We start from the raw sequence: 25,613 nt of genomic DNA, 5'->3' as shown, positions 1-25,613 counted from the left end.
TTTGGGGTTGGTTTGGGGTTGGGGTGGGTTTTGGGGTTTGAAGTTTGAAATTTCGGGATTTGAAATTTTGGGGTTTGAAATTATGGGGTTTGGAATTTTGGTGCTGGGGTTTTAATTTGGGATTTTGGGATTTGGGGTTTGGGATTTTGGGGTTTGAAATTTGAAATTTCGGGATTTGAAATTATGGGGTTTGGGAATTTGGTGCTGGGGTTTTAATGTTGGGGTTTTGGGATTTTGGGGTTTGGGATTTTGGGATTTGGAATTTGGGGTTTGGAATTTTAGGGTTTGGAGTTTTGGTTGTCGGGATTTTGGGGTTTGAAATTTCAGGGGTTTGGTGTTTGGGGGTTGGCATTTTGGCTTTTGGAATTTTGGTTTTTGGCGTTTGGAATTTTGGTTTTTGAGGTTTGGAATTTGGGATTTTGGTGTTTCAGATTCTGCTGTGGGGATGTGGCTCTGGGGTTCCGTGGATTTTGGCAGATTTTAGCAGATTTTAGCAGATTTTGGTGGATTTTAGCAGATTTTGGTGGATTTTAGCAGATTTTGGCAGGGGCAGGAGCTCAGGCCGGGCTCTGCTCGATGTCCCTGCTCGGGAATTTTGTGTGCAGTGGAACCTGGAGGAATCCTGGCAGATCCTTCCCTCCCAGCTGGGCTTTGGGATAAATCCCATTCCCCCTCTGAACATTTCCCATCCTCCTTTTAAAATTTATTCTATTTTCCTTTTTAAAATTTCCCCCTTTCTTTTTATTTATTTTTTATTTTTAATTTCCAGCAGAATTCCCATAACTGTGGAATTCCCCCAGAATTTCCATAACTCTGAAATCTCAACAGGATTTCCATAATTCCTCTGCAATCCCAGCAGGATTTCCATAAATCACAATTTCCATAACAAAGGAGGTTTAAAAATCACCCTCAGGGAGCTGATTTGAGTTTAAATTTATTTTTTAAAGCAATATATTCAACTCTTTCAATCTCCATTTCTTTAATTCTCATTTTCTCGTGGCTGGATGGATTTTCTGGGATGTTTCAGGAATTCCTGAGCTGCAGCCTGGCTTGGATTTTTAATTTTTAATTGCTCAATTAAATTTTAAATTTAATCTGAATTCCATCGCGGCGGTGTTTGTGTCCCGGAGCAGGAGGAGGAAAAGGGGACACCCAGGAGGCTCCAGAATTCCAGAAAATTCCATTTATTTGGGGTTTAAATGGCCCTGGAGGGGGGGGGTGGGTGACCTTGTCCCTGATCGGGAGCAGCTGCTCTGGGAATCTCCTGGGAATGGGGAGAGCTGGATCCGATTCCTGGAGCTCCTCCCCAAGGTCACAGCCTGGGAACCCTCCTGGGGAGGGGAAATCCTGATTTGGGATCCAGACCTTGTCCCAAAAACCCCAAATCCTGATTTGGGATCCAAACCTTGTCCCAAAAACCCCAAATCCTGATTTGGGATCCAAACCGTGTCCCAAAAACCCCCAAATCCTGATTTGGGATCCAGACCGTGTCCCAAAAACCCCAAATCCTGATTTGGGATCCAAACCTTGTCCCAAAAACCCCTAAATCCTGATTTGGGATCCAGACCTTGTCCCAAAACCCCTAAATCCTGATTTGGAACCCAAAGTTTGTCCCAAAAACCCCAAATCCTGATTTGGGATCCAACCTTGTCCCAAAAACCCCAAATCCTGATTTGGGATCCAACCTTGTCCCCAAAAACCCCCAAATCCTGATTTGGGATCCAACCTTGTCCCAAAAACCCCCAAATCCTGACTGGAACCCAAAGTTTGTCCCAAAAACCCCCAAATCCATCTTCCCAAACTTTGTCCCCAAAGGATTTCTGCAGTTCAGTGTCCTGGGGAGGAATTGTGGGATATCCTGGGATATGGAATATCCTGGATTGAAATGTGGAATATCCTGGGTTAAACCATGAAATATCCTGAATTGTGGAATATCCTTGGTTATGGGATATCCTGGATTGAAATGTGGAATATCCTGGGTTAAATGGAATATCCTGGGTTAAATGTGAATATCGGGATATGAATATCCTGGTGGAATGTGGAATATCCTGGTTAATTGATATCCTGGGTAAATTGTGGGCTATCCTGGGCTATGAAATATCCTGGGTGGAAATGTGGAATATCCTGGGTTAAACCATGAAATATCCTGAATTGTGGAATATCCTGGGTTATAGAATATCCTGGATGGAAATGTGGAATATCCTGGGTTAAACCATGAAATATCCTGAATTGTGGGATATCCTGGGTTATAGAATATCCTGGATGGAAATGTGGAATATCCTGGGTTAAATGGTGGGCTATCCTGGGCTATGGAATATCCTGGATGGAAATGTGGAATATCCTGGGTTAAATTGTGGGATAGCCTGGGATATGGAATATCCTGGATGGAAATGTGGAATATCCTGGGTTAAATGGAATATCCTGGGTTAAATTGTGGGATATCCTTGGCTATGGAATATCCTGGGTGGAAAGGGATCAGCCAGGCCCAGCTCCAGGCCCTGCCCAGGAGCGGGATCGGGGCTGGGGATTCTCCTGCACCCCCAGAGGCTCCGCAGGGGTTGGGATTGGGGGGGAAGGAGCTGGGGCTGACTTTATCAGCAGCACAGACAGACAGACAGACAGACAGATAGACAGCCAGCCAGCAGCTCCTGGGGCTGCTGAGGGGAGATAAAAGGAGAGCAGCCAGCCCTGGAGGAAGAGGAGGAGGAGGAGGAGGAGGAGGAGGAGCAGGGTTGGGCTCCCAGCCCCGCTCTGTGCCCCAGTTCTGCCTTTGGGTGCCGGGCTCAGCCTGGCCTGGGATTGCTGGGGGGATTCTCCTTCCTCGGGGATTGCTGGGGGGATTCTCCTTCCTCGGGGATTGCTGGGGGGATTCTCCTTCCTCAGGGATTGCTGGGGGGATTCTCCTTCCTCAGGGATTGCTGGGGGGATTCTCCCTCCTCTGGGATTTATTGGGGGATTCTCCTCCTCAGGGATTTATTGGGGGATTCTCCTCCTCAGGGATTTATTGGGGGATTCTCCCTCAGGGATTGCTGGGGGGATTCTCCTCCTCAGGGATTTATTGGGGGGATTCTCCCTCCTCAGGGATTGTTGGGGGGATTCTCCTTCCTCTGGGATTGCTGGGGGGATTCTCCTCCTCAGGGATTGCTGGGGGGATTCTCCTCAGGGATTTATTGGGGGGATTCTCCCTCCTCTGGGATTTCTGGGGGGATTTTCCCTCAGGGAGGGAGGGAGAGCCTGGCTCAGCCCCAGGCCGGGCTCTCAGCTGACTCAGCGTGGCCGGCGGCCAGGGCTGGGCTCATCCCTGTCCTGCTCACACTCATTTATTCCTGTCCTGCTCACACTCATTCCTGCTCACACTCATTTATTCCTGTCCTGCTCACACTCACTCATCCCTGTCCTGCTCACACTCATTCCTGCTCACACTCACTCATCCCTGTCCTGTTCACACTCACTTATCCTTGTCCTGTTCTCATTCCTGTCCTGCTCACATTCCTGTCCTGCTCACACTCATTTATTCCTGTCCTGCTCACGCTCATTTTTATCCCGCTCACTCTCATTTCTGTCCTAATTATCACTCTTTTTTTTTTTTGTCCTGTTCTCATTTCTGTCGTGTTCATGCTCATTTTAATCTTGCTCACTCTCACCCATTCCTGTCCCCTCACCCGTTCCTGTCCTGTTCTCATTCCTGTCCCCTCACCCATTCCTGTCCTGTTCTCATTCCTGTCCTGTTCTCATTCCTGTCCTGTTCCTGTTCCTGTCCCCTCACCCGTTCCTGTCCCCTCACCCATTCCTGTCCTGTCCCCTCACCCGTTCCTGTCCCCTCACCCATTCCTGTCCTGTCCCCTCACCCATCCCTGCCCTGCAGACCCCGCTCAGGGAGAGGCCCCTGAGGGTGGGAGGGAAGGGCCCAGGCCAGGACACTCACAGCGAGGACAGCCCGTGTGACACTGTGGCAGGGCTGGCTGTGTGACATTGTGACAGGACAGCCCGTGTGACACTGTGGCAGGGCTGGCTGTGTGACATTGTGACAGGACAGCCCGTGTGACACTGTGGCAGGTCAGACTGTGTGACATTGTGGCAGGGTAGGACAGGCTGTGTGACACTGTGGCAGGTCAGGCTGTGTGACATTGTGGCAGGGCTGCACAGCCCGTGTGACATTGTGGCAGGGTAGGACAGCCCGTGTGACATTGTGGCAGGGCTGGCTGTGTGACATTGTGGCAGGGCTGGCTGTGTGACACTGTGGCAGGGCAGCCCGTGTGACATTGTGGCAGGGTAGGACAGCCCGTGTGACACTGTGGCAGGGCTGGCTGTGACACTGTGACCAGGCTGGCTGTGTGACACTGTGGCCAGGCTGGCTGTGTGACACTGTGACCAGGCTGGCTGTGTGACACTGTGGCAGGGCTGGCTGTGTGACACTGTGGCAGGGCTGGCTGTGTGACACTGTGACCAGGCTGGCTGTGTGACACTGTGGCCAGGCTGGCTGTGTGACACTGTGGCAGGGCTGGCTGTGTGACACTGTGACCAGGCTGGCTGTGTGACACTGTGGCAGGGCTGGCTGTGTGACACTGTGGCAGGGCTGGCTGTGTGACACTGTGACCAGGCTGGCTGTGTGACACTGTGGCAGGGCTGGCTGTGTGACACTGTGACCAGGCTGGCTGTGTGACACTGTGGCAGTGCTGGCTGTGTGACACTGTGGCCCTGCTGGCTGTGTGACACTGTGGCAGGGCTGGCTGTGTGACACTGTGGCCAGGCTGGCTGTGTGACACTGTGACCAGGCTGGCTGTGTGACACTGTGGCAGGGCTGGCTGTGTGACACTGTGACCAGGCTGGCTGTGTGACACTGTGACAGGGCTGGCTGTGTGACACTGTGGCAGTGCTGGCTGTGTGACACTGTGGCCCTGCTGGCTGTGTGACACTGTGGCAGTGTAGGACTGGCTGTGTGACACTGTGGCAGTGCTGGCTGTGTGACACTGTGACCAGGCTGGCTGTGTGACACTGTGGCAGTGCTGGCTGTGACACTGTGACCAGGCTGGCTGTGTGACACTGTGGCAGGGCTGGCTGTGACACTGTGACCAGGCTGGCTGTGTGACACTGTGGCAGTGCTGGCTGTGACACTGTGACCAGGCTGGCTGTGTGACACTGTGGCAGGGCTGGCTGTGTGACACTGTGGCCCTGCTGGCTGTGTGACACTGTGGCAGGGCTGGCTGTGACACTGTGACCAGGCTGGCTGTGGCACTGTGGCAGGGCTGGTGTGACATGTGCCAGGCTGGCTGTGTGACACTGTGGCAGGGCTGGCTGGTGACACTGTGGCCAGGCTGGCTGTGTGACACTGTGGCAGGGCTGGCTGTGTGACACGGCAGGTGGTGGTGACACGTGCGGCTGGCTGTGTGACACTGTGGCAGGGCTGGCTGTGTGACACTGTGGCCAGGGCTGGTGCACTGGCAGGTGGCTGTGTGACACTGTGCCTGCTGGCTGTGTGACACTGTGGCCAGGCTGGCTGTGTGACACTGTGGCAGGGCTGGCTGTGACACTGTGGCCAGGTGGCTGGTGACACTGTGGCAGCTGGTGTGACACTGTGCCAGGTGGCTGTGACACTGTGGCCAGGCTGGCTGTGGACACTGTGGCAGGCTGGCGTGGCATGGTGCTGTGTGACACTGTGGCCAGGGCTGGCTGTGTGACACTGTGCCAGGCTGGCTGTGTGACACTGTGGCCAGGCTGGCTGTGTGACACTGTGGCAGGGCTGGCTGTGTGACACTGTGGCCAGGCTGGCTGTGTGACACTGTGGCCAGGCTGGCTGTGTGACACTGTGGCCCTGCTGGCTGTGTGACACTGTGGCCTGCTGGCTGTGTGACACTGTGGCAGGCTGGCTGTGACACTGTGGCCAGGCTGGCTGTGTGACACTGTGGCAGGCTGGCTGTGACACTGTGCCGGCTGGCTGTGGACTGTGCCAGCTGGCTGTGTGACACGTGGCAGGCTGCTGTGACACTGTGACCAGGCTGGCTGTGTGACACTGTGGCAGGGCTGGCTGTGTGACACTGTGGCCAGGCTGGCTGTGTGACACTGTGGCAGGGCTGGCTGTGTGACACTGTGGCCAGGCTGGCTGTGTGACACTGTGGCAGGCTGGCTGTGTGACACTGTGGCCAGGCTGGCTGTGTGACACTGTGGCAGGGCTGGCTGTGTGACACTGTGGCAGGCTGGCTGTGTGACACTGTGGCAGGCTGGCTGTGTGACACTGTGGCCAGGCTGGCTGTGTGACACTGTGGCAGGGCTGGCTGTGTGACACTGTGGCCGGCTGGCTGTGTGACACTGTGACCAGGCTGGCTGTGTGACACTGTGGCAGGGCTGGCTGTGTGACACTGTGGCAGGGCTGGCTGGTGACACTGTGACCAGGGCTGGCTGTGTGACACTGTGGCAGGGCTGGCTGTGTGACACTGTGGCCAGGCTGGCTGTGTGACACTGTGGCCAGGCTGGCTGTGTGACACTGTGGCAGGGCTGGCTGTGACACTGTGGCCAGGCTGGCTGTGTGACACTGTGGCAGGGCTGGCTGTGTGACACTGTGGCAGGGCTGGCTGTGTGACACTGTGACCAGGCTGGCTGTGTGACACTGTGGCCAGGCTGGCTGTGTGACACTGTGGCAGGGCTGGCTGTGTGACACTGTGGCCGTGCTGGCTGTGTGACACTGTGACCAGGCTGGCTGTGTGACACTGTGACCAGGCTGGCTGTGACACTGTGGCAGGGCTGGCTGTGACACTGTGACCAGGCTGGCTGTGTGACACTGTGGCCAGGCTGGCTGTGTGACACTGTGGCAGGGCTGGCTGTGACACTGTGACCAGGCTGGCTGTGTGACACTGTGGCAGGGCTGGCTGTGTGACACTGTGGCAGAGCTGGCTGTGTGACACTGTGGCAGGGCTGGCTGTGTGACACTGTGGCAGGCTGGCTGTGTGACACTGTGACCAGGCTGGCTGTGTGACACTGTGGCAGGGCTGGCTGTGTGACACTGTGGCCAGGCTGGCTGTGTGACACTGTGACCAGGCTGGCTGTGTGACACTGTGGCAGGGCTGGCTGTGACACTGTGACCAGGCTGGCTGTGTGACACTGTGGCAGGGCTGGCTGTGTCCTTGCCAGCCCCCGCCGTGCCCGCTGCTCCCCGGGCTGTGCCTGGTGCCAGCGCTGGCCCCGCTCGGTGCCATCTGTCCCTCCTGGCACAGGGGTGCTGTGCCCTGGCCCGGTGTCACCGTGTCCCCAGCTCTCCTTGCCCCGCTGGGTCACTGCTGCTCTGCCCAGAGCCAGGACTGGGGGCACAAATCACAGATCACAAATCACAGATCAGAAATCACAGATAACAGATCAGAGATAACAAATTACAGATAACAGATCAGAGATAACAAATCACAGATCAGAGATAACAAATCACAGATAACAATCACAGATAACAAATCACAGATAACAGATCAGAGATAACAAATCACAGATCAGAGATAACAAATTACAGATAACAGATCACAAATCACAGATAACAATCACAGATAACAAATCACAAATCACAAATAACAAATCACAGATCACAAATCACAGATCACAGATCACAAATCACAGATAACAGATAACAAATAACAAATCACAGATAACAGATAACAAATCACAGATCACAATCACAAATCACAGATAACAAATCACAGATAACAGATCACAAATCACAGATCACAAATCACAGAGTACAAATCACAGATCGCAAATCACAGATCACAAATCACAGATAACAAATCACAAATAACAGATAACAAATCACAGATCACAAATCACAGATAACAGATCACAGATCACAGATCACAAATCACAGATCACAGATCACAAATCACAGATAACAATCACAGATAACAGATAACAAATCACAGATAACAAATCACAGATAACAAATCACAGATAACAGATCACAGATCACAGATCACAAATCACAGATCACAAATCACAGACTAACAAATCACAAATCACAAATCACAGATAACAGATAACAAATAACAAATCACGATCACAGATAACAAACAAGATAACGATCACAAATCACAGATAACAATCAGAAATAACACAATCACAGAATCAACAAATCACAAGAAACACACATCAGCAAAGATAACATAATTAGACACAAAATCACAGATCACAGACTAACAAATAAAAAAGTCCAGTACGAACAGCTAACAAATTAAATAACTAAATCAGATTGCAGATAACAATCCTGATCACAGTAACAGATCACAGATCACAGATCAGGGATCCAGATCCAATCACGGATAACAAATCACAAATCACAAATCACAGATAACAGATAACAAATAACAAATCACAGATCACAGATAACAAATCACAGATCACAAATCACAAATCACAGATAACAAATCAGAAATAACAAATCACAGATCACAAATCACAGATAACAGATAACAAATAACAAATCACAGATAACAGATAACAAATAACAAATCAGAGATAACAAATCAGAGATAAATTAGGTGGTGCTTTTAAAGGATACCCACTAAAAGAAGGGGTTCTTCTAATGGATATCCACTAAATTCAGGGGTGCTTTTAATGGATATAAACTAAATTTAGGGGAGATTTTTAAGGATATTCACTAAATTTAGGGGTGCTTTTAAAGGATATCCTCTAAATTTAGGGGTGCTTTTAAAGGATATTCACTAAATTTATTCAGGGGTGCTTTTAAAGGATATTCTCTAAATTTAGGGGTGCTTTTAATGGATATTCTCTAAACTAATTTAGGGGTGCTTTTAAAGGATATCCACTGAATTAAAGGGTGCTTTTGATGGATATTCTCTAAATTTAGGGGTGTTTTTAATGGATATTCTCTAAATTTAGGGGTGCTTTTAAAGGAAATTCTCTAAATTTAGGGGTGCTTTTGATGGATATTCTCTAAATTAATTTAGGGGTGCTTTTAATGGATATTCTCTAAATTAATTTAGGGGTGCTTTTAAAGGATATTCTCTGTCTCCACCCGGGCCAAGTCATTTTTAACCCCTTCCTGTCGGGGTATCCCCTTGTCCAGTGGATCTCTATTGGGCCAAGTCATTTTTAACCCCTTCCTGTCGGGGTATCCCCTTGTCCAGTGGATCTCCACCCGGGCCAAGTCATTTTTAACCCCTTCCTGTCGGGGTATCCCCTCGTCCAGTGGATCTCCACCCTTTGAAGCTCCCTGGGCTGTTGAATTCTGCCCTTCCCCCTGTGCTGGGAGCAGGGGAGGGACCTGGATCCCTTCCAGTGCCACCAGATCTTTGTCCTTGCAGGCCTTTGCTTTGCTCCTCCTGAATTATCTGCCAAGGTCAGCCCCGGGGCTGTGAGTGGGGTGTTTTTTTAATTTTTATTTTTACACTTTTATTTATTCACCCTGGAAAAGAGGAGTCAGCACTGCAGGGACCCCCCTGGAGTCACCTCAGGAGGGGGGAGCAGGAGCTGGAAGCCCAGAGCTGCTTTGGGAAGCTTGGTGGTGTCTGGGGAGCAGCTCAGCTCTGGCTGTCAGCCCCTGGGTGTCCCTCTGTCCTGTCCCTCTGTCCTGTCCCTCTGTCCTCACCTGCCCCTGGGGTGGAGATGATGGGAAGGGGCTGGGATGGAATTCCCAGAGCAGCTCCATCCTGTCCCTGTGCCCCTGGAGGTGCCCAAGGCTGGGGAAGGGAAGGTCCAGAGGAACCCTGGAGCTGTTCCCAGAGCCTGGAAGGGCTCCAGGAGAGCTGGGGAGGACATGGAGGGACAGGGGGACAGGGACAGGAGGGACAGGGGGACAGGGATGGGGTCTGGAGGGACAGGGACACAGGGACAGGATGGACAGGGAGACAGGGACAGGAGGACAGGGGGACAGGGATGGGGTCTGGAGGGACAGGGACAGGATGGACAGGGGGACAGGGATGGGGTCTGGAGGGACAGGGACAGAGGGACAGGATGGACAGGGACACAGGGACAGGATGGACAGGGGGACAGGGATGGGGTCTGGAGGGACAGGGACACAGGGACAGGATGGACAGGGAGACAGGGATGGGGTCTGGAGGGACAGGGACACAGGGACAGGATGGACAGGGAGACATGGACAGGATGGACAGGGGGACAGGGATGGGGTCTGGAGGGACAGGGGACAGGGACAGGATGGACAGGGGACAGGAGGGGTCTGGAGGGACAGGGACCGGGACGGAGGGACAGGGAGACATGGACAGGAGGGACAGGGGGACAGGGATGGGGTCTGGAGGGACAGGGACACAGGGACAGGATGGACAGGGAGACATGGACAGGATGGACAGGGGGACAGGGATGGGGTCTGGAGGGACAGGGACACAGAGACAGGAGGGACAGGGGGACAGGGATGGGGTCTGGAGGGGCAGGGACACAGAGACAGGATGGACAGGGGGACAGGGATGGGGTCTGGAGGGACAGGGACACAGGGACAGGATGGACAGGGACACAGGGACAGGAGGGACACAGGGACAGGGATGGGGTCTGGAGGGACAGGGACACAGGGACAGGACTCCAGGACAGACAGAGACACAAGGACAGGACTCCAGGACAGACAGACAGAGACACAAGGATGGGCAGGGACACAAGGACAGGACTCCAGGACAGACAGGGACACAAGGACAGGACTCCAGGACAGACAGAGACACAAGGACAGGACTCCAGGATGGGCAGGGACACAAGGACAGACAGGGACACAAGGACAGGACTCCAGGACAGACAGACAGAGACACAAGGACAGACAGGGACACAAGGACAGGACTCCAGGACAGACAGGAGCCCAGGGACAGCTGCTGTGCCCCAGGAATGATCTCCCAGGAGGGTTTTCCATCAGGCAGCAGCACCACGTGGGCCTGGCTGGAAGCTCTGCAGCTCTGCCAGGCTCCTCGTGCCCCCTCCCTGCTGCCAGGGGGGGTCTGCTCCCCCCAAAGATCTCCCAGAGCAGGGAAATAAATTTATTTAATAAATAAATAAACCTCTGTGAAGGCTGGGGGCAGCCCTGGAGGTGCCTGGCTGTGTGGGGAATAACAAACCAGGAATAATTTGGGGGTTTTTGCCTTGCCAGGGAATGAATCCCAGCGGAGGCAGCGCTGGGAAGGAGCCTCAGAGCAGCTGAGAGAGGCCTGAGGAGGAGCTGCTGGAGGAGGGGACACCCCACTAACTGCACCAGCCTCCTGCCCCTACTAACAAATGTCAGCAACTCGGTAAATGTCAACAATTCCTGCCTTGGTCCTTCCCAAAACCAGCCCAGGAGAGGGCAGAAAAATCCCTTTTTTCCCCCTGTGCCAAAGATAGGTCGTGATCCACGTGGAAGCAGAGCCTGGGAAATTGGAATCTCGCTCCAAAAATGCAGGCAGAGGGTGGGGAGTGTGTGTGTGCTGGCAGGAGAAACCTGAGCCGGGGCTGGCACCTGGGAAGGAAATCAGATATTCCCTGGAGGGCACCAGGGGGGTTGGGATTGATGGCACAGGCTGCTCGGGCAGCTGGCAGCGCTCAGGGTGGGCAGGGAGCAGCTGCAGACAGGGCAAATCCCCAAAAAAATTTAAAATTTATCTGAGTTTGGGTTCTGAGCACGGCCCTGGGGTTGGTCAGAGCCAGGGGAGCCCTGGAGCAGCTGGGCTGTTGTGGCATGGAAAACATTCCTGAAATGAAACCAACCTTCCCCTTTCCTCCTTTCCTTTCCTTTCCTTTCCTTTCCTTTCCTTTCCTTTCCTTTCCTTTCTTTCCTTTCCTTTCCATTTCCTTTCCGTTCCTATCTTTACCTGTCCTTTCCTTTCCTTTCCTTTCTTTCCTTTCCTTTTCCTTTCCGTTCCTTTCCTTTCTTTCCTATTTCCTTTCCTTTCCTTTCCTTTCCTTTCCTTTCCCTTTCCTTTCCTTTCCTTTCCTTCCTTTCTGTTCCTCCTTTCCTTTTCCTTTTCCTTTTTCCTCCTTTCCTTTCCTCCCCTTTTTCCTTTTTCCTTCCCTCTTTCCTCTTTCCTTTTTTTTCCTTTTTTTTCCCTTCCTTCCCTCCTTCCTTCAGAACATTCTGGAATATTCCAGCCCTGATCCGAGGGCAGCATTCTGGAATATTCCAGCCCTGATCCGGGGGCAGCATTCTGGAATATTCCAGCCCTGATCCAGGGTCTGCATTCTGGAATATTCCAGCCCTGATCCGAGGGCAGCATTCTGGAATATTCCAGCCCTGATCTGGAAGCAGCATTCTGGAATATTCCACCCCTGATCCAGGGGCAGCATTCTGGAATATTCCAGCCCTGATCCAGGGGCAGCATTCTGGAATATTCCAGCCCTGATCCGAGGGCATCATTCTGGAATATTCCAGCCCCAAAGCCCCTCTGGGGGTGCAGAGTTTCCTTCCCTCCATGGGGGAGCTGCTCTGGGATGTTCAGGATTTGCTTCCCTGGCGTGAGTCAGGGCAGGAAGAGCTGTGCTGAGGGGAAGGAGCTTGCTGTGCTCAGTTCCTCTGTCTGTCCGTCTGTCTGTCCGTCCATGACCAATCCCTCCATCAGTAGCACGCTCTGGAGAATCAGTTCTGCCAGCAATGGTTGGAGCCACATTTCTCCTCACAGAGAGCAGCAAGGCACAATCCTTCCCAAGAATATTCCTGGGTTCCACACTCTCTGAACCTCAGAGAAAGGAAAAATAATTCTTCTCTCATTTTCTGTGCCAGAGTGTCAGGACTGTCAGCACAGGCAGGAGACGCTGGGCAGGCTCAGTTTGGGTGCAATGGGATATTATAGAATAAATGGTGTCATGAAGTCATTAATTACCTGCTGACATCCATGGACTCCTCCTCCTCATCCTCCCTGCCATGCCATTTATCCTGTTTTGATAAATGATCACAGAAAGAGAGATAATAACTCTTGGAATTCTTTCCCTCTGAGTCTCCCAGAGCTTCCCAGGATTTTCCTGGGAGAATCGTGTCTCTGCCCAGAGGATCTCTAATTTATCATTCCATAACTCCCTCTGTGTCCCTGGCAGAGCCCCAGAGGGGCTGGCAGTGCCCAGGACAGAGGGAAGGGAGAGTGCCAGGACATTGCTGCGCTTCCCCCTTCCCTCAGCTGCCAAAAATCCCAGGCAGTGCTGAAATGTGGGACTGCGCTGCTCGAGGCTTTTTGCCTTCTATTTATTTCCCAAAATAACTCATTTGCATCAGCCCAGCCCCTCCCCTCCCTGCTGGGGATAAAAGGAGGTTATTGGTGTGCAGTTCTTCTCCCTAATGGGGTCAGTGATCCCAAACTGGGTCAGGGATGAAGGCAGCAAGGTCTTCCTCAGGTCTCTGGGACCCTCTGGCACCCCCCAAGCCCTGCTTTGGGATGGGATGGGATGGCAGAGCCCAGGTTCTGCTGCTTCCAGTAATTCCTTTAGGGCTTCACCTGCTCCTCTGACCCTCAGATGAAGTTTTAACCCTGTAAAATCAGGATTCAAAGCATTAATGGGAATTGGTTCTGACCCCCAGCTGAAGTTTAAACCCTATAAAATCAGGATTCAAAGTCCTTTTCTCCTCTTGGTGTATCTCAATTTCAATGGGAATTGGTTCTGACCCCCAGCTGAAATTTTAACCCTCTAAAGTCAGGATTAACAGCCCTGTTCTCCTGTTGGTGTATCTAAACTTCAATATGAATTGGTTCTGACCCCCAGCTGAAGTTTTAACCCTATAAAATCCTGAGTCAAAGCATTGTTCTCTTGCTGTATCTAACTTCAATGGGAATTGGTTCTGACCTGAAATCCTAACCCTAAAAAATCAGGATTCAGAGCCCTTTTCTCCTGTTGGTGTATCTAACTTCAATGGGAATTGGTTCTGACCCTCAGCTGAAGTTTTAACCCTATAAAATCAGGATTCAAAGCCCTTTTCTCCTCTTGGTGTATCTTAACTTCGATATGAATTGATTCTGACCCCCAGCTGAAATCCTAACCCTATAAAATCAGGATTTCAATAGGAATTGTCTCTGACCCCCAGCTGTAATTTTAACCCTATAAAATCAGGATTCCAATAGGAATTGGCTCTGACCCTCAGCTGAAATTTTAACCCTATAAAGTCAGCATTCCCAGCCCTGTTCTACTCTTGGTGTATTTAACTCCAATATGAATTCTGACCCCCAGCTGAAATTTTAACCCTATAAAATCAGGATTCCCAGCCCTGTTCTCCTGTTGGAATAGGAATTGGCTCTGACCCCCAGCAGAAGTTTTAACCCTCTAAAATCAGGATTCCAATAGGAATTGTCTCTGACCCCCAGCAGAAGTTTTAACCCTATAAAATCAGGATTCCAATAGGAATTGTCTCTGACCCCCAGCAGAAGTTTTAACCCTATAAAATCAGGATTCCAATAGGAATTGTCTCTGACCCCCAGCAGAAGTTTTAACCCTCTAAAGTCAGGATTCCCAGCCCTGCTGTCCCCCCTGCAGGGAGCAGCCCATCTTCAGCACCAGGGCCCACGTGTTCCAGATCGACCCTGCCACCAAGAGGAACTGGATCCCTGCCAGCAAGCACGCCCTGACCGTCTCCTACTTCTACGATGCCACCCGCAGCGTCTACAGGATCATCAGCGTGGGGGGCACCAAGGTGGGCACTGCCCGGGCACCCCCCGCCAGCTGTGCCCCTGAAACAGCTGCTGGGTCCCTAAAAAACAGCTGGGTCCCTAAAAACAGCTGGGTCCCTAAAAACAGCTGGGTCCCTAAAGAACAGCTGGGTGCCTAAAAAACAGCTGGGTACCTAAAGAACAGCTGGGTGCCTAAAAAACAGCTGGGTGCCTAAAGAACAGCTGGGTACCTAAAGAACAGCTGGGTACCTAAAAAACAGCTGGGTCCCCTAAAAAACAGCTGGGTGCCTAAAGAAACAGCTGGGTCCCTAAAAACAGCTGGGTGCCTAAAAAACAGCTGGGTGCCTAAAAACAGCTGGGTACCTAAAAAACAGCTGGGTGCCTAAAAAACAGCTGGGTGCCTAAAGAACAGCTGGGTGCCTAAAAAACAGCTGGGTCCCTAAAAAACAGCTGGGTCCCTAAAAACAGCTGGGTGCCTAAAAAGAACAGCTGGGTACCTAAAAACAGCTGGGTGCCTAAAAAACAGCTGGGTCCCTAAAAAACAGCTGGGTCCCTAAAAAACAGCTGGGTGCCTAAAAACAGCTGGGTACCTAAAGAACAGCTGGGTCCCTAAAAACAGCTGGGTCCCCAGAAAAGGTGTTTTTCCCCAAAAGCCCCAGCTGTTCCCCCCACAAGAGCAGCTGATTCTGATTGGTTTCCCAATTCCCTGATCGATTCTCTGATCAATTCCCTGACTGATTCCCTGATCAATTCCCTGATTGATCCCCTGATTCCCAGATCAATTCCCTGATCAATTCCCTGACTGATTCCCAGATCAATTCCCTGATTGATCCCCTGACTCGCTGACTGAGTCCGTGACGAATTCCCTGACTGATTCCCTGATTGATCCCCTGACTCCCTGATTGATTCCTTGATTGAGTCCCTGATCGATTTCCTGATTGATTCCCTGATCAGTTCCCTGACTGATTCCTTGACTGATTCCCTGTTTCATTCCCTGACTGATACCCTAATTGATTCCCGGATCATTTCCCTGATTCCCTGATTGATTCCCTGACTCCCTGATCAATCCCCTGATCAATCCCCTGATCAGTTCCTGATCGATCCCCTGATTAATCCTCGATTGATCCCCAATCAATCCCCGATCAATCCCTGATCAATCCCCGATCAATCCCTGATCAATCCCCGATCAATCCCCAATCAATCCCCAATCAATCCCCCATCAATCCCTGATCAATCCCCGATCAATCAATCCCCGATCAATCCCCTCCCAGGCCATCATCAACAGCACCATCACCCCCAACATGACGTTCACCAAGACCTCGCAGAAGTTCGGGCAGTGGGCTGACAGCAGGGCCAACACCGTCTACGGCCTGGGCTTCGCCTCCGAGCAGCACCTGAGCCAGGTGAGCCAGGACAGGAGCCAGGTGAGCCCTGGGACCTGAGCCAGGACAGGAGCCAGGTGAGCCAGGTGAGATCAGGGACATGAGCCAGGTGAGCCAGGACAGGAGCCAGGTGAGCCCTGGGACATGAGCCAGGTGAGCCAGGTGAGCCAGGTGAGATGGGACATGAGCCAGGTGAGCTCAGGGACATGAGCCAGGTGAGCCCTGGGACATGAGCCAGGTGAGCCAGGTGAGATGGGAACCTGAGCCAGGTGAGCCAGGCACGGAGCCAGGACTGAGCCAGGTGAGCCAGGACAGGAGCCAGGTGAGCCAGGTGGGACCTGAGCCAGGTGAGCCCTGGGACATGAGCCAGGTGAGATGGGGACCTGGGCCAGGTGAGATGGGAACCTGAGCCAGGTGAGAGGTGAGATGGGACATGAGCCAGGTGAGCTCAGGGACATGAGCCAGGTGAGATGGGACCTGAGCCAGGTGAGCTCAGGGACCTGTCCCAGGTGAGCTCTAGGACCTGCCCCAGGTGAGCTCAGGGACCTGGGGAAACCTGTCCCGTGTCCCAGGTGAGCTCAGGGAATCTGTCCCAGGTGAGCTCAGGGACCTGTCCCAGGTGAGCTCAGGGAATCTGTCCCAGGTGAGCTCAGGGATCTGAGCCAGGTGAGCTCAGGGACCTGGGGAAACCTGTCCCCTGTCCCAGGTGAGCTCAGGGACCTGTGTGAACCTGAGCCAGGTGATCTCAGTGCCCCCCCAGAGAAGCCCCTCCAGGTGATGCCCAGGCACCTGCTGAGGTGCTGCTCCCACCTGGCTGGGGTGCAATTCCAGTGCCAGGGCTCTGAGACACCTTTGGAGCAGGGGGGGTTTGGCTGCCCAGGTGGGGCTGGGCCTGCAGGTGCAGCTGCTGTCAGGAAGTGCCAGAAACTGGGATTCAAATCCCTGAATTTTGGTGTTGCAGAGAAATCCTAAAGCGTTTCAAAGCAGATGCAGGCAGAGCACGTCGCGTATTTATAAAATAAATTATTTATTTATAAAATATAAATATAATTTCTGTTCCGTGGCTCCGCTGGTTCCCAGCCCGGGGTGACTCTGCCCTTCCTGTCCAGTTTGCAGAGAAATTCCAGGAGGTGAAGGAGGCAGCTCGAGTGGCCAGGGAGAAATGCCAGGATAAAACCGAGCTCACCAACCCCGCCCTGAGCCTGCCTTCCCACCAGGTGAGGCTGGGGATGGCAGAAATGGGGGAAAAAGGGAAAAAAAGGGAAAAAAAGGGAAAAAAAGGGAAAAAAAGGGAAAAAAAAAAAACTCCTGTGCTGCCCCTCCACAAGGTGAGGCTGGATGGCAGAAATGGAGAAAAAAGGAAAAAAGGGAAAAAAGGGGAAAAAACACTCCCGTGCTGCTCCCTTCCCACCAGGTGGGCTGGGGATGGCAGAAAGAAAGAGGAAAAGAAGGGAAAAAATGGAAAAAAAAGGAAAAAAAGGGAAAAAAACACTCCCTGTGCTGCTCCCTTCCCACAAAGGTAGGCTGGGAGCAAGAAGATAAAGGGGGGAAGGGAAAAAAAAAAGGGAAAAAAAGGGAAAAAAAGGGAAAAAAACACTCCCTGTGCTGCTCCCTTCCCACCAGGTGGGGCTGGGAATGGCAGAAATGGGGGGAAAAAGGGAAAAAAAAGGGAAAAAAAGGGAAAAAAAGGGAAAAAAACACTCCCTGTGCTGCTCCCTTCCCACCAGGTGAGGCTGGGATGGCAGAAATGGGAGGAAAAAGGGAAAAAAAGGGAAAAAAAGGGAAAAAAACGCTCCCTGTGCTGCTCCCATCCCTCCCCTCCCCAGCTGAGTGTGCCCCACCGTGCAGCCAGGCCAGGTTGGTGGCCACAGGGCCAGCCCAGGAGGGAGGTGACCCTGCTGGAGGTGCCCACCTGGCCTTGTCCTTGTCCTTGTCCCCAGGTGCTGCCCAGCCCCATCCTCAGCTGTCCTTGTCCTTCCTCCCATCCCCATCATCCTCACCTGTCCTTGTCCCCATCCCCATCATCCTCAGCTGTCCTTGCCCTTCCTCCCATCCCCATCATCCTCACCTGTCCTTGTCCTTCCTCCCATCCCCATCATCCTCACCTGTCCTTGCCCTTCCTCCCATCCCCATCATCCTCACCTGTCACTTGCCCATCATCCTCACCTGTCCTTGTCCTTCCTCCCATCCCTATCCATCACTGTCCTTGTCCCCATCCCCATCATCCTCACCTGTCCTTGTCCCCATCATCCTCACCTGTCCTTGTCCCCATGCCCAGCATCCTCACCTGTCCTTGTCCCCAGGTGCTGCCCAGCCCCATCCTCAGCTCCAACGGGCCCGGGGAGGACAAACTGTTCCGCAGCCAGAGCGCGGATGTGGAGATCAGCACCGAGAAGGAGAGGCTGAAGAAGATGCTCTCGGAGGGGTGAGGCCACTCTGAGCCCCCCAAATCCTCCCCTCTGGCAGGGTTGGGGTGCTCAGCCCCCCAAATCCTCCCCTCTGGCAGGGTTGGGGTGCTCAGCCCCCCCAAATCCTCCCCTCTGGCAGGGTTGGGGTGCTCAGACCCCCCAAATCCTCCCCTCTGGCAGGGTTGGGGTGCTCAGACCCCCCAAATCCTCCCCTCTGGCAGGTTTGGGGTGTCAGCCCCCCCCAATCCTCCCTCTGGCAGGTTTGGGGTTCTCAGCCCCCCAAATCCTCCCCTCTGGCAGGGTTGGGGTGCTCAGCCCCCCCAAATCCTCCCCTCTGGCAGGGTTGGGGTGCTCAGCCCCCCAAATCCTCCCCTCTGGCAGGGTTGGGGTGCTCAGTTTTGTCATCCCAAATGTTTCTAATCTGTTCTGCCCTGGTAATTCTCTGACTGATGCTCTGAGCCTTGGCTGGAGTCACAGAATCATCACAGAATCAACCCTGGATTCAATCCCCAAAAAAAATCCCAGAATCCCAGAATCATTCCCAGAACCAATCCCAGAATCAATCCCAGAATCAGTCACAGAATTGATCCCAGAATCAATCCTGGATTCAATCCCAAAATAAATCCCAGAATCATTCCCAGGATCAACCCCAGAATCAATCCCAGAATCCCAGAATTATTCATAGAACCAACCCCAGAGCCAACCCCAGAATCAATCCCCTAATGAATCCCATAATCAATCCCAGAGCCAACCCCAGAGCCAATCTCAGAGCCAATCCCATAATGAATCCCAGAATCAATCCCAGAACCAATCCCAGAACCAACCCCAGAATCATTCCCAGAGCCAATCCCAGAACAAATCCCAGAGCCAATCCCAGAATCAATCCCAGAGCCAACCCCAGAATCAATCCCATAAATGATTCCCAGAGCCAAGCCCAGAGCCAATCCCAGAATGATTCCCAGAGCCAATCCCAGAACCAATCCCACAATCAATCCTAGAATCAACCCCAGAGCCAACCCCAGAATGATTCCCAGAGCCAACCCCAGAATCAATCCCATAAATGACTCCCAGAATCAATCCCAGAGCCAATCCCAGAGTCAATCCCAGAATGACTCCCAGAACCAACCCCAGAGCCAATCCCAGAACCAACCCCAGAATGATTCCCAGAGCCAATCCCAGAATCAATCCCATAAATGATTCCCCGAGCCAATCCCAGAGCCAATCCCAGAATCAATCCCATAAATGATTCCCAGAGCCAATCCCAGAATCAATCCCATAAATGACTCCCAGAATCAATCCCAGAATCAATCCCAGAGTCAATCCCAGAACCAACCCCAGAATCAATCCCAGAGCCAATCCCAGAGTCAATCCCAGAACCAATCCCAGAACCAATCCCAGAACCAATCCCGAGCATCCAGAACCAACCCCAGAGCCAATCCCAGAGCCAACCCCAGAATGATTCCCAGAGCCAATCCCAGAACCAATCCCAGAGCCATCAATCCCAGAATCAATCCCAGAACCAATCCCAGAATCAATCCCAGAACCAATCCCAGAGCCAATCCCAGAGCCAATCCCAGAGCCAATCCCAGAATCAATCCCAGAACGATTCCCAGAGCCAATCCCAGAATCAATCCCAGAATCAATCCCATAAATGATTCCCAGAGCCAATCCCAGATTCCCCTGTCCCAGGTCGGTGAGCGAGGTGCAGTGGGAGGCCGAGTTCTTCAGCCTGCAGGACAACAACTCCCGGCTGGCGGCCGCGCTGCACGAGGCCAACGCCAGCGTGGAGCAGTGGAAGAGAGAGCTGGCAGCGTCCCGGGAGGAGACAGAGACACTGAGACAGAGGGTCAGGGACAGGGACAGGGGGACAGGGACAGGGGGACAGGGAGAGGGACAGGGGGGAGAGGGACGGGGGACAGGGACAGAGGGGGACAGGGACAGGGGGGGGGAAGGGACAGAGGGGGAGAGAGGGACAGGGACAGGGGGGACTGGGGATCAGGGGACAGGGGACGAGGGCAGGGACAGGGGGGCAGGGGACAGGGCAGGGAACGGGGGACCGGGAGGTGGGGAGAAGGGGACAGAGGGTCAGGGACAGGGGAGAGAGGGGACAGGGGACAGGGGGACACTGGGGATAGGGGACAGGGGGACAGGGACAGGGACAGGGGACAGGGGGGAGAGAGGGACAGGGGAACAAAGGGACAGGGGGGACAGGGGACAGGGGGACAGAGGGTCAGGGACAAGGGACAGTGGGGAGAGGGGACAGGGAGGACGGGGGGATGGGGGGGACAGGGGGATAGGGGACAGGGGACATGAGGACGGGGAGACAGGGGGATGTGGGACAGAGGGACAGGGGGGACAGGGGAATGTCACCTTGCAGGTGGCAGAGCTGGAGGTGGCACGGGGCACCCCGGATTCCTCCAGTGACAACAACAAGGAGGAGCTGAGCCAGAGCCTGGAGGAGCTGGAGCTGCTGCTCAAGGCTAAGGATGAGGTGAGCCTGGCAGAGCCCCCCAAAACCTGGCAGACCCCCCCAAAATCTGTCAGACACCCCCAAAACCTGGCAGAGCCCCCAAAACCTGGCAGACCCCCCCAAAACCTGGCAGACACCCCCAAAACCTGGCAGAGCCCCCAAAACCTGGCAGACCCCCCCAAAACCTGGCAGAGCCCCCCAAAACCTGTCAAACTCCCCCCAGCTATCAGAGCTCTGAGGGACAGGGATGTGCTGGGGGGGAGAGGCTCAGGATCTTGACAGCTCTGAATTCCCAGAATTCCCAAAATCCCAGAATTCCCAAAATCCCAGAATTCCCAGAATCACCAGGTGGGAAGAGACCTCCAATCACAAACACAGATTTTTCACACTGGCACACACAATATTCATGTTAATATTTGCAAAAAGCCAATCACAAAATACACATTTTCCACACTGACATAACACACATAATACTCATGTCAATATTTGCAAAAAGCCACTCATAAACACGCATTTTTCACGCTAACACACATAATTTTAATGTCAATATTGGCAAAGAGCCCCTCCCAACCACCCAGATGTTCCCCCAGGAGATCCAGCTGCTGAAGAGCCAGAGGTGCGGCCGCTGGGAGGCCGAGGGCGAGCGCGAGGAGACGCTGCAGAAGATGCAGGTAAAGGGTGCAGGTGGCACCTGGGGACAGCCCTGCCTCACCTGGGGACAGCCCTGAGCCACCTGGGGACAGCCCTGCCCCACCTGGGGACAGCCCTGACCCACCTGGGGACAGCCCTGCCCCTCCTGGGGACAGCCCTGACCCACTTGGGGACAGCCCCGCTCCACCTGGGGACAGCCCTGAGCCACCTGGGGACAGCCCCGCCTCTCCTGGGGACAGCCCCGCTCCTCTTGGGGACAGCCCCGCCTCACCTGGGGACAGCCCCGCCTCACCTGGGGACAGCCCCGCCCACCTGGGGACAGCCCCGCTCCTCCTGGGGACAGCCCCGCCCCACCTGGGGACAGCCCTGACCCACCTGGGGACAGCCCCGCCCACCTGGGGACAAGCCCTGCCCACCTGGGGACAGCCCCCGCCCCTCTGGGGACAGCCCGGCCCCACCTGGGGACAGCCCTGCCCCACCTGGGGACAGCCCTGCCCCACCTGGGGACAGCCCCGCTCCACCTGGGGACAGCCCTGCCTCACCTGGGGACAGCCCTGACCCACCTGGGGACAGCCCTGACCCACCTGGGGACAGCCCCGCTCCTCCTGGGGACAGCCCTGCTCCACCTGGGGACAGCCCCGCTCCTCCTGGGGACAGCCCTGCCTCACCTGGGGACAGCCCCCTGGGACAGCCCGCTCACCTGGGACAGCCCTGCTCCACCTGGGGACAGCCCTGCCCCTCCTGGGGACAGCCCCGCTCCTCCTGGGGACAGCCCTGCCCCACCTGGGGACAGCCCCGCTCCTCCTGGGGACAGCCCCGCCCCTCCTGGGGACAGCCCCGCCCCACCTGGGGACAGCCCCGCTCCTCCTGGGGACAGCCCCGCCCCACCTGGGGACAGCCCCGCCCCACCTGGGGACAGCCCTGCCTCACCTGGGGACAGCCCTGACCCACCTGGGGACAGCCCCTGCCCACCTGGGGACAGCCTGCCCCCTGGGGACAGCCCCGCCCTCACCTGGGGACAGCCCGCCCACCTGGGGACAGCCCTGCCTCACTGGGGACAGCCCGCCCACCTGGGGACAGCCCTGCCCCACCTGGGGACAGCCCCGCCCCACCTGGGGACAGCCCTGCCTCACCTGGGGACAGCCCCGCTCCTCCTGGGGACAGCCCTGCCCCTCCCGGGAGCTGCCAGCCCTCTCCAGGGGTGTCCCTGCCCCGTGCCACCCCCGTGTCCCTCGGGGATGGGACATGGGCACAGCCGCAATCCTGAGCAGGGTCGGGCTGGGCTCCGGGGGACTTTTGGGGTCCGGGGCTGTCCCTGAGCTCCCCCAGGCCGATCCCACCTGGTGGGGACGATCCAGAGCTGATCCCAGCAGGCTGGGGAGGATCCAGGCTGGGATCCAGGGTGGGATCCCCAATTGGGGAGGATCCAGAGCCAATCCCACCAGGCTGAGGAGGATCCAGAGCAGCTCCAGTGCCAGCCCCACCTGCAGGGATTGGATCAGGATCCAGTGCCAGCCCCACCTGGTGGGATTGGATCAGGATCCAGTGCCAGCCCCACCTGCAGGGATTGGATCCAGGATCCAGTGCCAGCCCCACTTGGTGGGATTGGATCAGGATCCAGTGCCAGCCCCACCTGCAGGGATTGGATCAGGATCCAGGATCCAGTGCCAGCCCCACCTGGTGGGATTGGATCCAGGATCCAGGATCCAGTGCCAGCCCCACCTGGTGGGATTGGATCCAGGATCCAGGATCCAGTGCCAGCCCCACCTGGTGGGATTGGATCCAGGATCCAGTGCCAGCCCCACCTGCAGGGATTGGATCCAGGATCCAGTGCCAGCCCCACCTGCAGGGATTGGATCAGGATCCAGGATCCAGTGCCAGCCCCACCTGGTGGGATTGGATCAGGATCCAGTGCCAGCCCCACCTGCAGGGATTGGATCCAGGATCCAGGATCCAGTGCCAGCCCCACCTGCAGGGATTGGATCAGGATCCAGGATCCAGTGCCAGCCCCACCTGCAGGGATTGGATCCAGGATCCAGGATCCAGTGCCAGCCCCACCTGCAGGGATTGGATCCGGATCCAGGATCCAGTGCCAGCCCCACCTGCAGGGATTGGATCCAGGATCCAGGATCCAGTGCCAGCCCCACCTGCAGGGATTGGATCAGGATCCAGTGCCAGCCCCACGGGGCTGGGGGATCCCTGTGGGCACAGCTGCCCTCCCCCAGGCTCACCCTGCGGGCAGGGCTGGCACAGAGCTCACCCTCAGGAAGGAGCCCTGGCTGGCACTCGGGGCTGTGAGCAGTCTGTCTGTCTGTCTGTCTGTCTGTCTGTCCCTGCAGGAGCTGGAGGCCCGGAACGCGGAGCTGGAGCAGCGGCTGCAGCTGGCAGAGCAGAGCCTGGCAGAGAGCCTGGCACACAGGGACAGGGTGCACCACGAGGTCACCAGGGTGGCAGAAATCATGGATGTGAAAATCTTCGAGCTCAGCGAGCTCAGGCAGGGCCTGGCCAAGCTGGTGGAGAGCAACTGAGCAGCAGCAGCAGAGCCCTGGAGAGGGGCACCTCAGCTGGGGCTGGCACCACCCAGAGAGCTCCTGAGGGCACCCAGAGATCCTGTGGGCACCACCCAGAGAGCTCCTGAGGGCACCCAGAGATCCTGTGGTCACCACCCAGAGCTCCTGAGGGCACCCAGAGCTCCTGTGGGCACCCAGAGCTCCTGAGGGCACCCAGAGATCCTGTGGGCACCAAGGGCTCCTGTGGTCACCCAGAGCTCTTGTGGGCACTGAGAGATCCTGTGGGCACCACCCAGAGATCCTGTGGGCACCACCCAGAGAGGTCCTGAGGGCACCCAGAGCTCCTGAGGGCACCACCCAGAGCTCCTGGGGGCACTGAGAGATCCTGTGGGCACCCAGAGCTCCTGAGGGCACCCAGAGATCCTGTGGGCACCCAGTGGCCTTGGCACTGTCCGGGCAGGATTTGCCACCCACCAGCAGCTGCCTGGCCAGAGCGGGCACCAGGCTGGGCACTCCCTGCCCAGGGAGCCCCAGAGCAGGGCACAGAGCTCCTGAACCCCCAAATCCTCTCCAGGGAGAACCTGAACCCCCAAATCCTCTCCAGGGAGAACCTGAACCCCCGAAATCCTCTCCAGGGAGCACCTGAACCCCCAAATCCTCTCCACGGAACACCTGAGCCCCAAAATCCTCTCCACAGAGCAGGGGAACCCCCAAACCTTCTCCAGGGAGCACCTGAACCCCCAAACCTTTTTCAGGGAGCCCGGGAACCCCTGAAATTCTCCAGGGAGCACCTGAAGTCCTCAAATTCTCTCCACGGAGCGTCTGGACACCTGAAACTCTCCTGGGAGCACCTGAGCCCCCCCCCAAACCTTCTTCAGGGAGCCCCTGAACCCCCAAATCCTCTCCAGGGAACACCCAAGGTCTTCAGATCCACTCCAGGGAGCTCCTGAGCCCCCAAACCTTCTCCAGGGAGCCCCTGAACCCCCAAACCTTCTCCAGGGAGCTCCTGAACCCCTCCAGGGAGCTCCTGAGCCCCCAAACCTTCTCCAGGGAGCTCCTGAAATCCGGAACCTTCTCCAGGGAGAGCCTGAGCCCCCAAACCTCTCCAGGGAACACCTGAAGTCCTCAAACCTTCTTCAGGGAACACCTGAAGTCCTCAAACCTTCTTCAGGGAGCCCCTGAACCCCTCCAGGGAGCCCCTGAACCCCAGAACCTTCTCCAGGGAGCACCTGAAGTCCTCAAATTCTCTCCAGGGAGCGCCTGAACCCCTGAAACTCTCCAGGGAACACCTGAAATCCTCAAACCTTCTTCAGGGAGCCCCTGAGCCCCCAAATCCTCTCCAGGGAGCAGAGGAACCCCCAAACCTTCTTCAGGGAGCCCCTGAGCCCCCCCAAACCTTCTCCAAGGAGCTCCTGAAGTCCCCAAATCCTCTCCAGGGAGCTCCTAAAGTCCTCAAATCCTTCCAGGGAGCTCCTGAACCCGCAGAACCTTCTCCAGGGAACACACTGAAGTCCTCAAATACGCTCCACGAGCACCTGAACCCCATGAAACTCTTCAGGGAGCCCCTGAGCCCCCAAATCCTCTCCAGGGAGCAGAGGAACCCCAAAACCTCTCCAGGGAGCTCCTGAAACCCCCAAACTTCTCCA

The 25,613-nt window shown here is 55.2% G+C and overlaps 1 protein-coding gene and 1 long non-coding RNA gene across 5 annotated transcripts in view; one reads left to right on the top strand and one right to left on the bottom strand.

Annotated features, from left to right (window-relative positions):
- BORCS8 (BLOC-1 related complex subunit 8) overlaps positions 1–24,003 on the top strand; it is a 92,094-nt gene extending 68,091 nt beyond the window's left edge. For 2 of the 3 annotated variants that reach the window (XM_050986284.1, XM_050986286.1), the window contains 7 exons: positions 15,832–15,949; positions 17,038–17,145; positions 18,232–18,353; positions 20,026–20,182; positions 20,714–20,827; positions 21,397–21,477; positions 23,797–24,003. In XM_050986284.1, coding sequence (XP_050842241.1) covers positions 15,832–15,949; positions 17,038–17,145; positions 18,232–18,353; positions 20,026–20,182; positions 20,714–20,827; positions 21,397–21,477; positions 23,797–23,985 — 889 coding nt within the window. In that variant the 3' untranslated portion in view covers positions 23,986–24,003. Of the gene's footprint in view, positions 1–10,450; positions 11,214–14,412; positions 14,570–15,817; positions 15,950–17,037; positions 17,146–18,231; positions 18,354–20,025; positions 20,183–20,713; positions 20,828–21,396; positions 21,478–23,796 lie in introns of those variants that run through there. The other variant, XM_050986285.1, reaches the window with a different exon arrangement.
- A 429-nt stretch (positions 24,004–24,432) lies between these two features.
- LOC127060947 (uncharacterized) lies at positions 24,433–25,406 on the bottom strand. Of its 2 annotated transcripts, none has more exons than XR_007780312.1 (3): positions 25,130–25,406; positions 24,610–25,098; positions 24,433–24,578 (listed from the first exon to the last, which is right to left on the bottom strand). It is a non-coding gene; the product is annotated as an uncharacterized LOC127060947 (long non-coding RNA). The 2 variants fall into 2 exon arrangements; XR_007780313.1 differs by having other exon boundaries at positions 24,463–24,548.
- Positions 25,407–25,613: the final 207 nt, after the last annotated feature.

This window comes from Serinus canaria, chromosome 28 (assembly GCF_022539315.1).
Source record: "Serinus canaria isolate serCan28SL12 chromosome 28, serCan2020, whole genome shotgun sequence".
Taxonomy (NCBI): Eukaryota; Metazoa; Chordata; class Aves; order Passeriformes; family Fringillidae; genus Serinus; species Serinus canaria.
The sequence above is the reverse complement of the archived record's forward strand: the minus strand, read 5'-3'. Positions and strand labels throughout refer to the sequence as shown.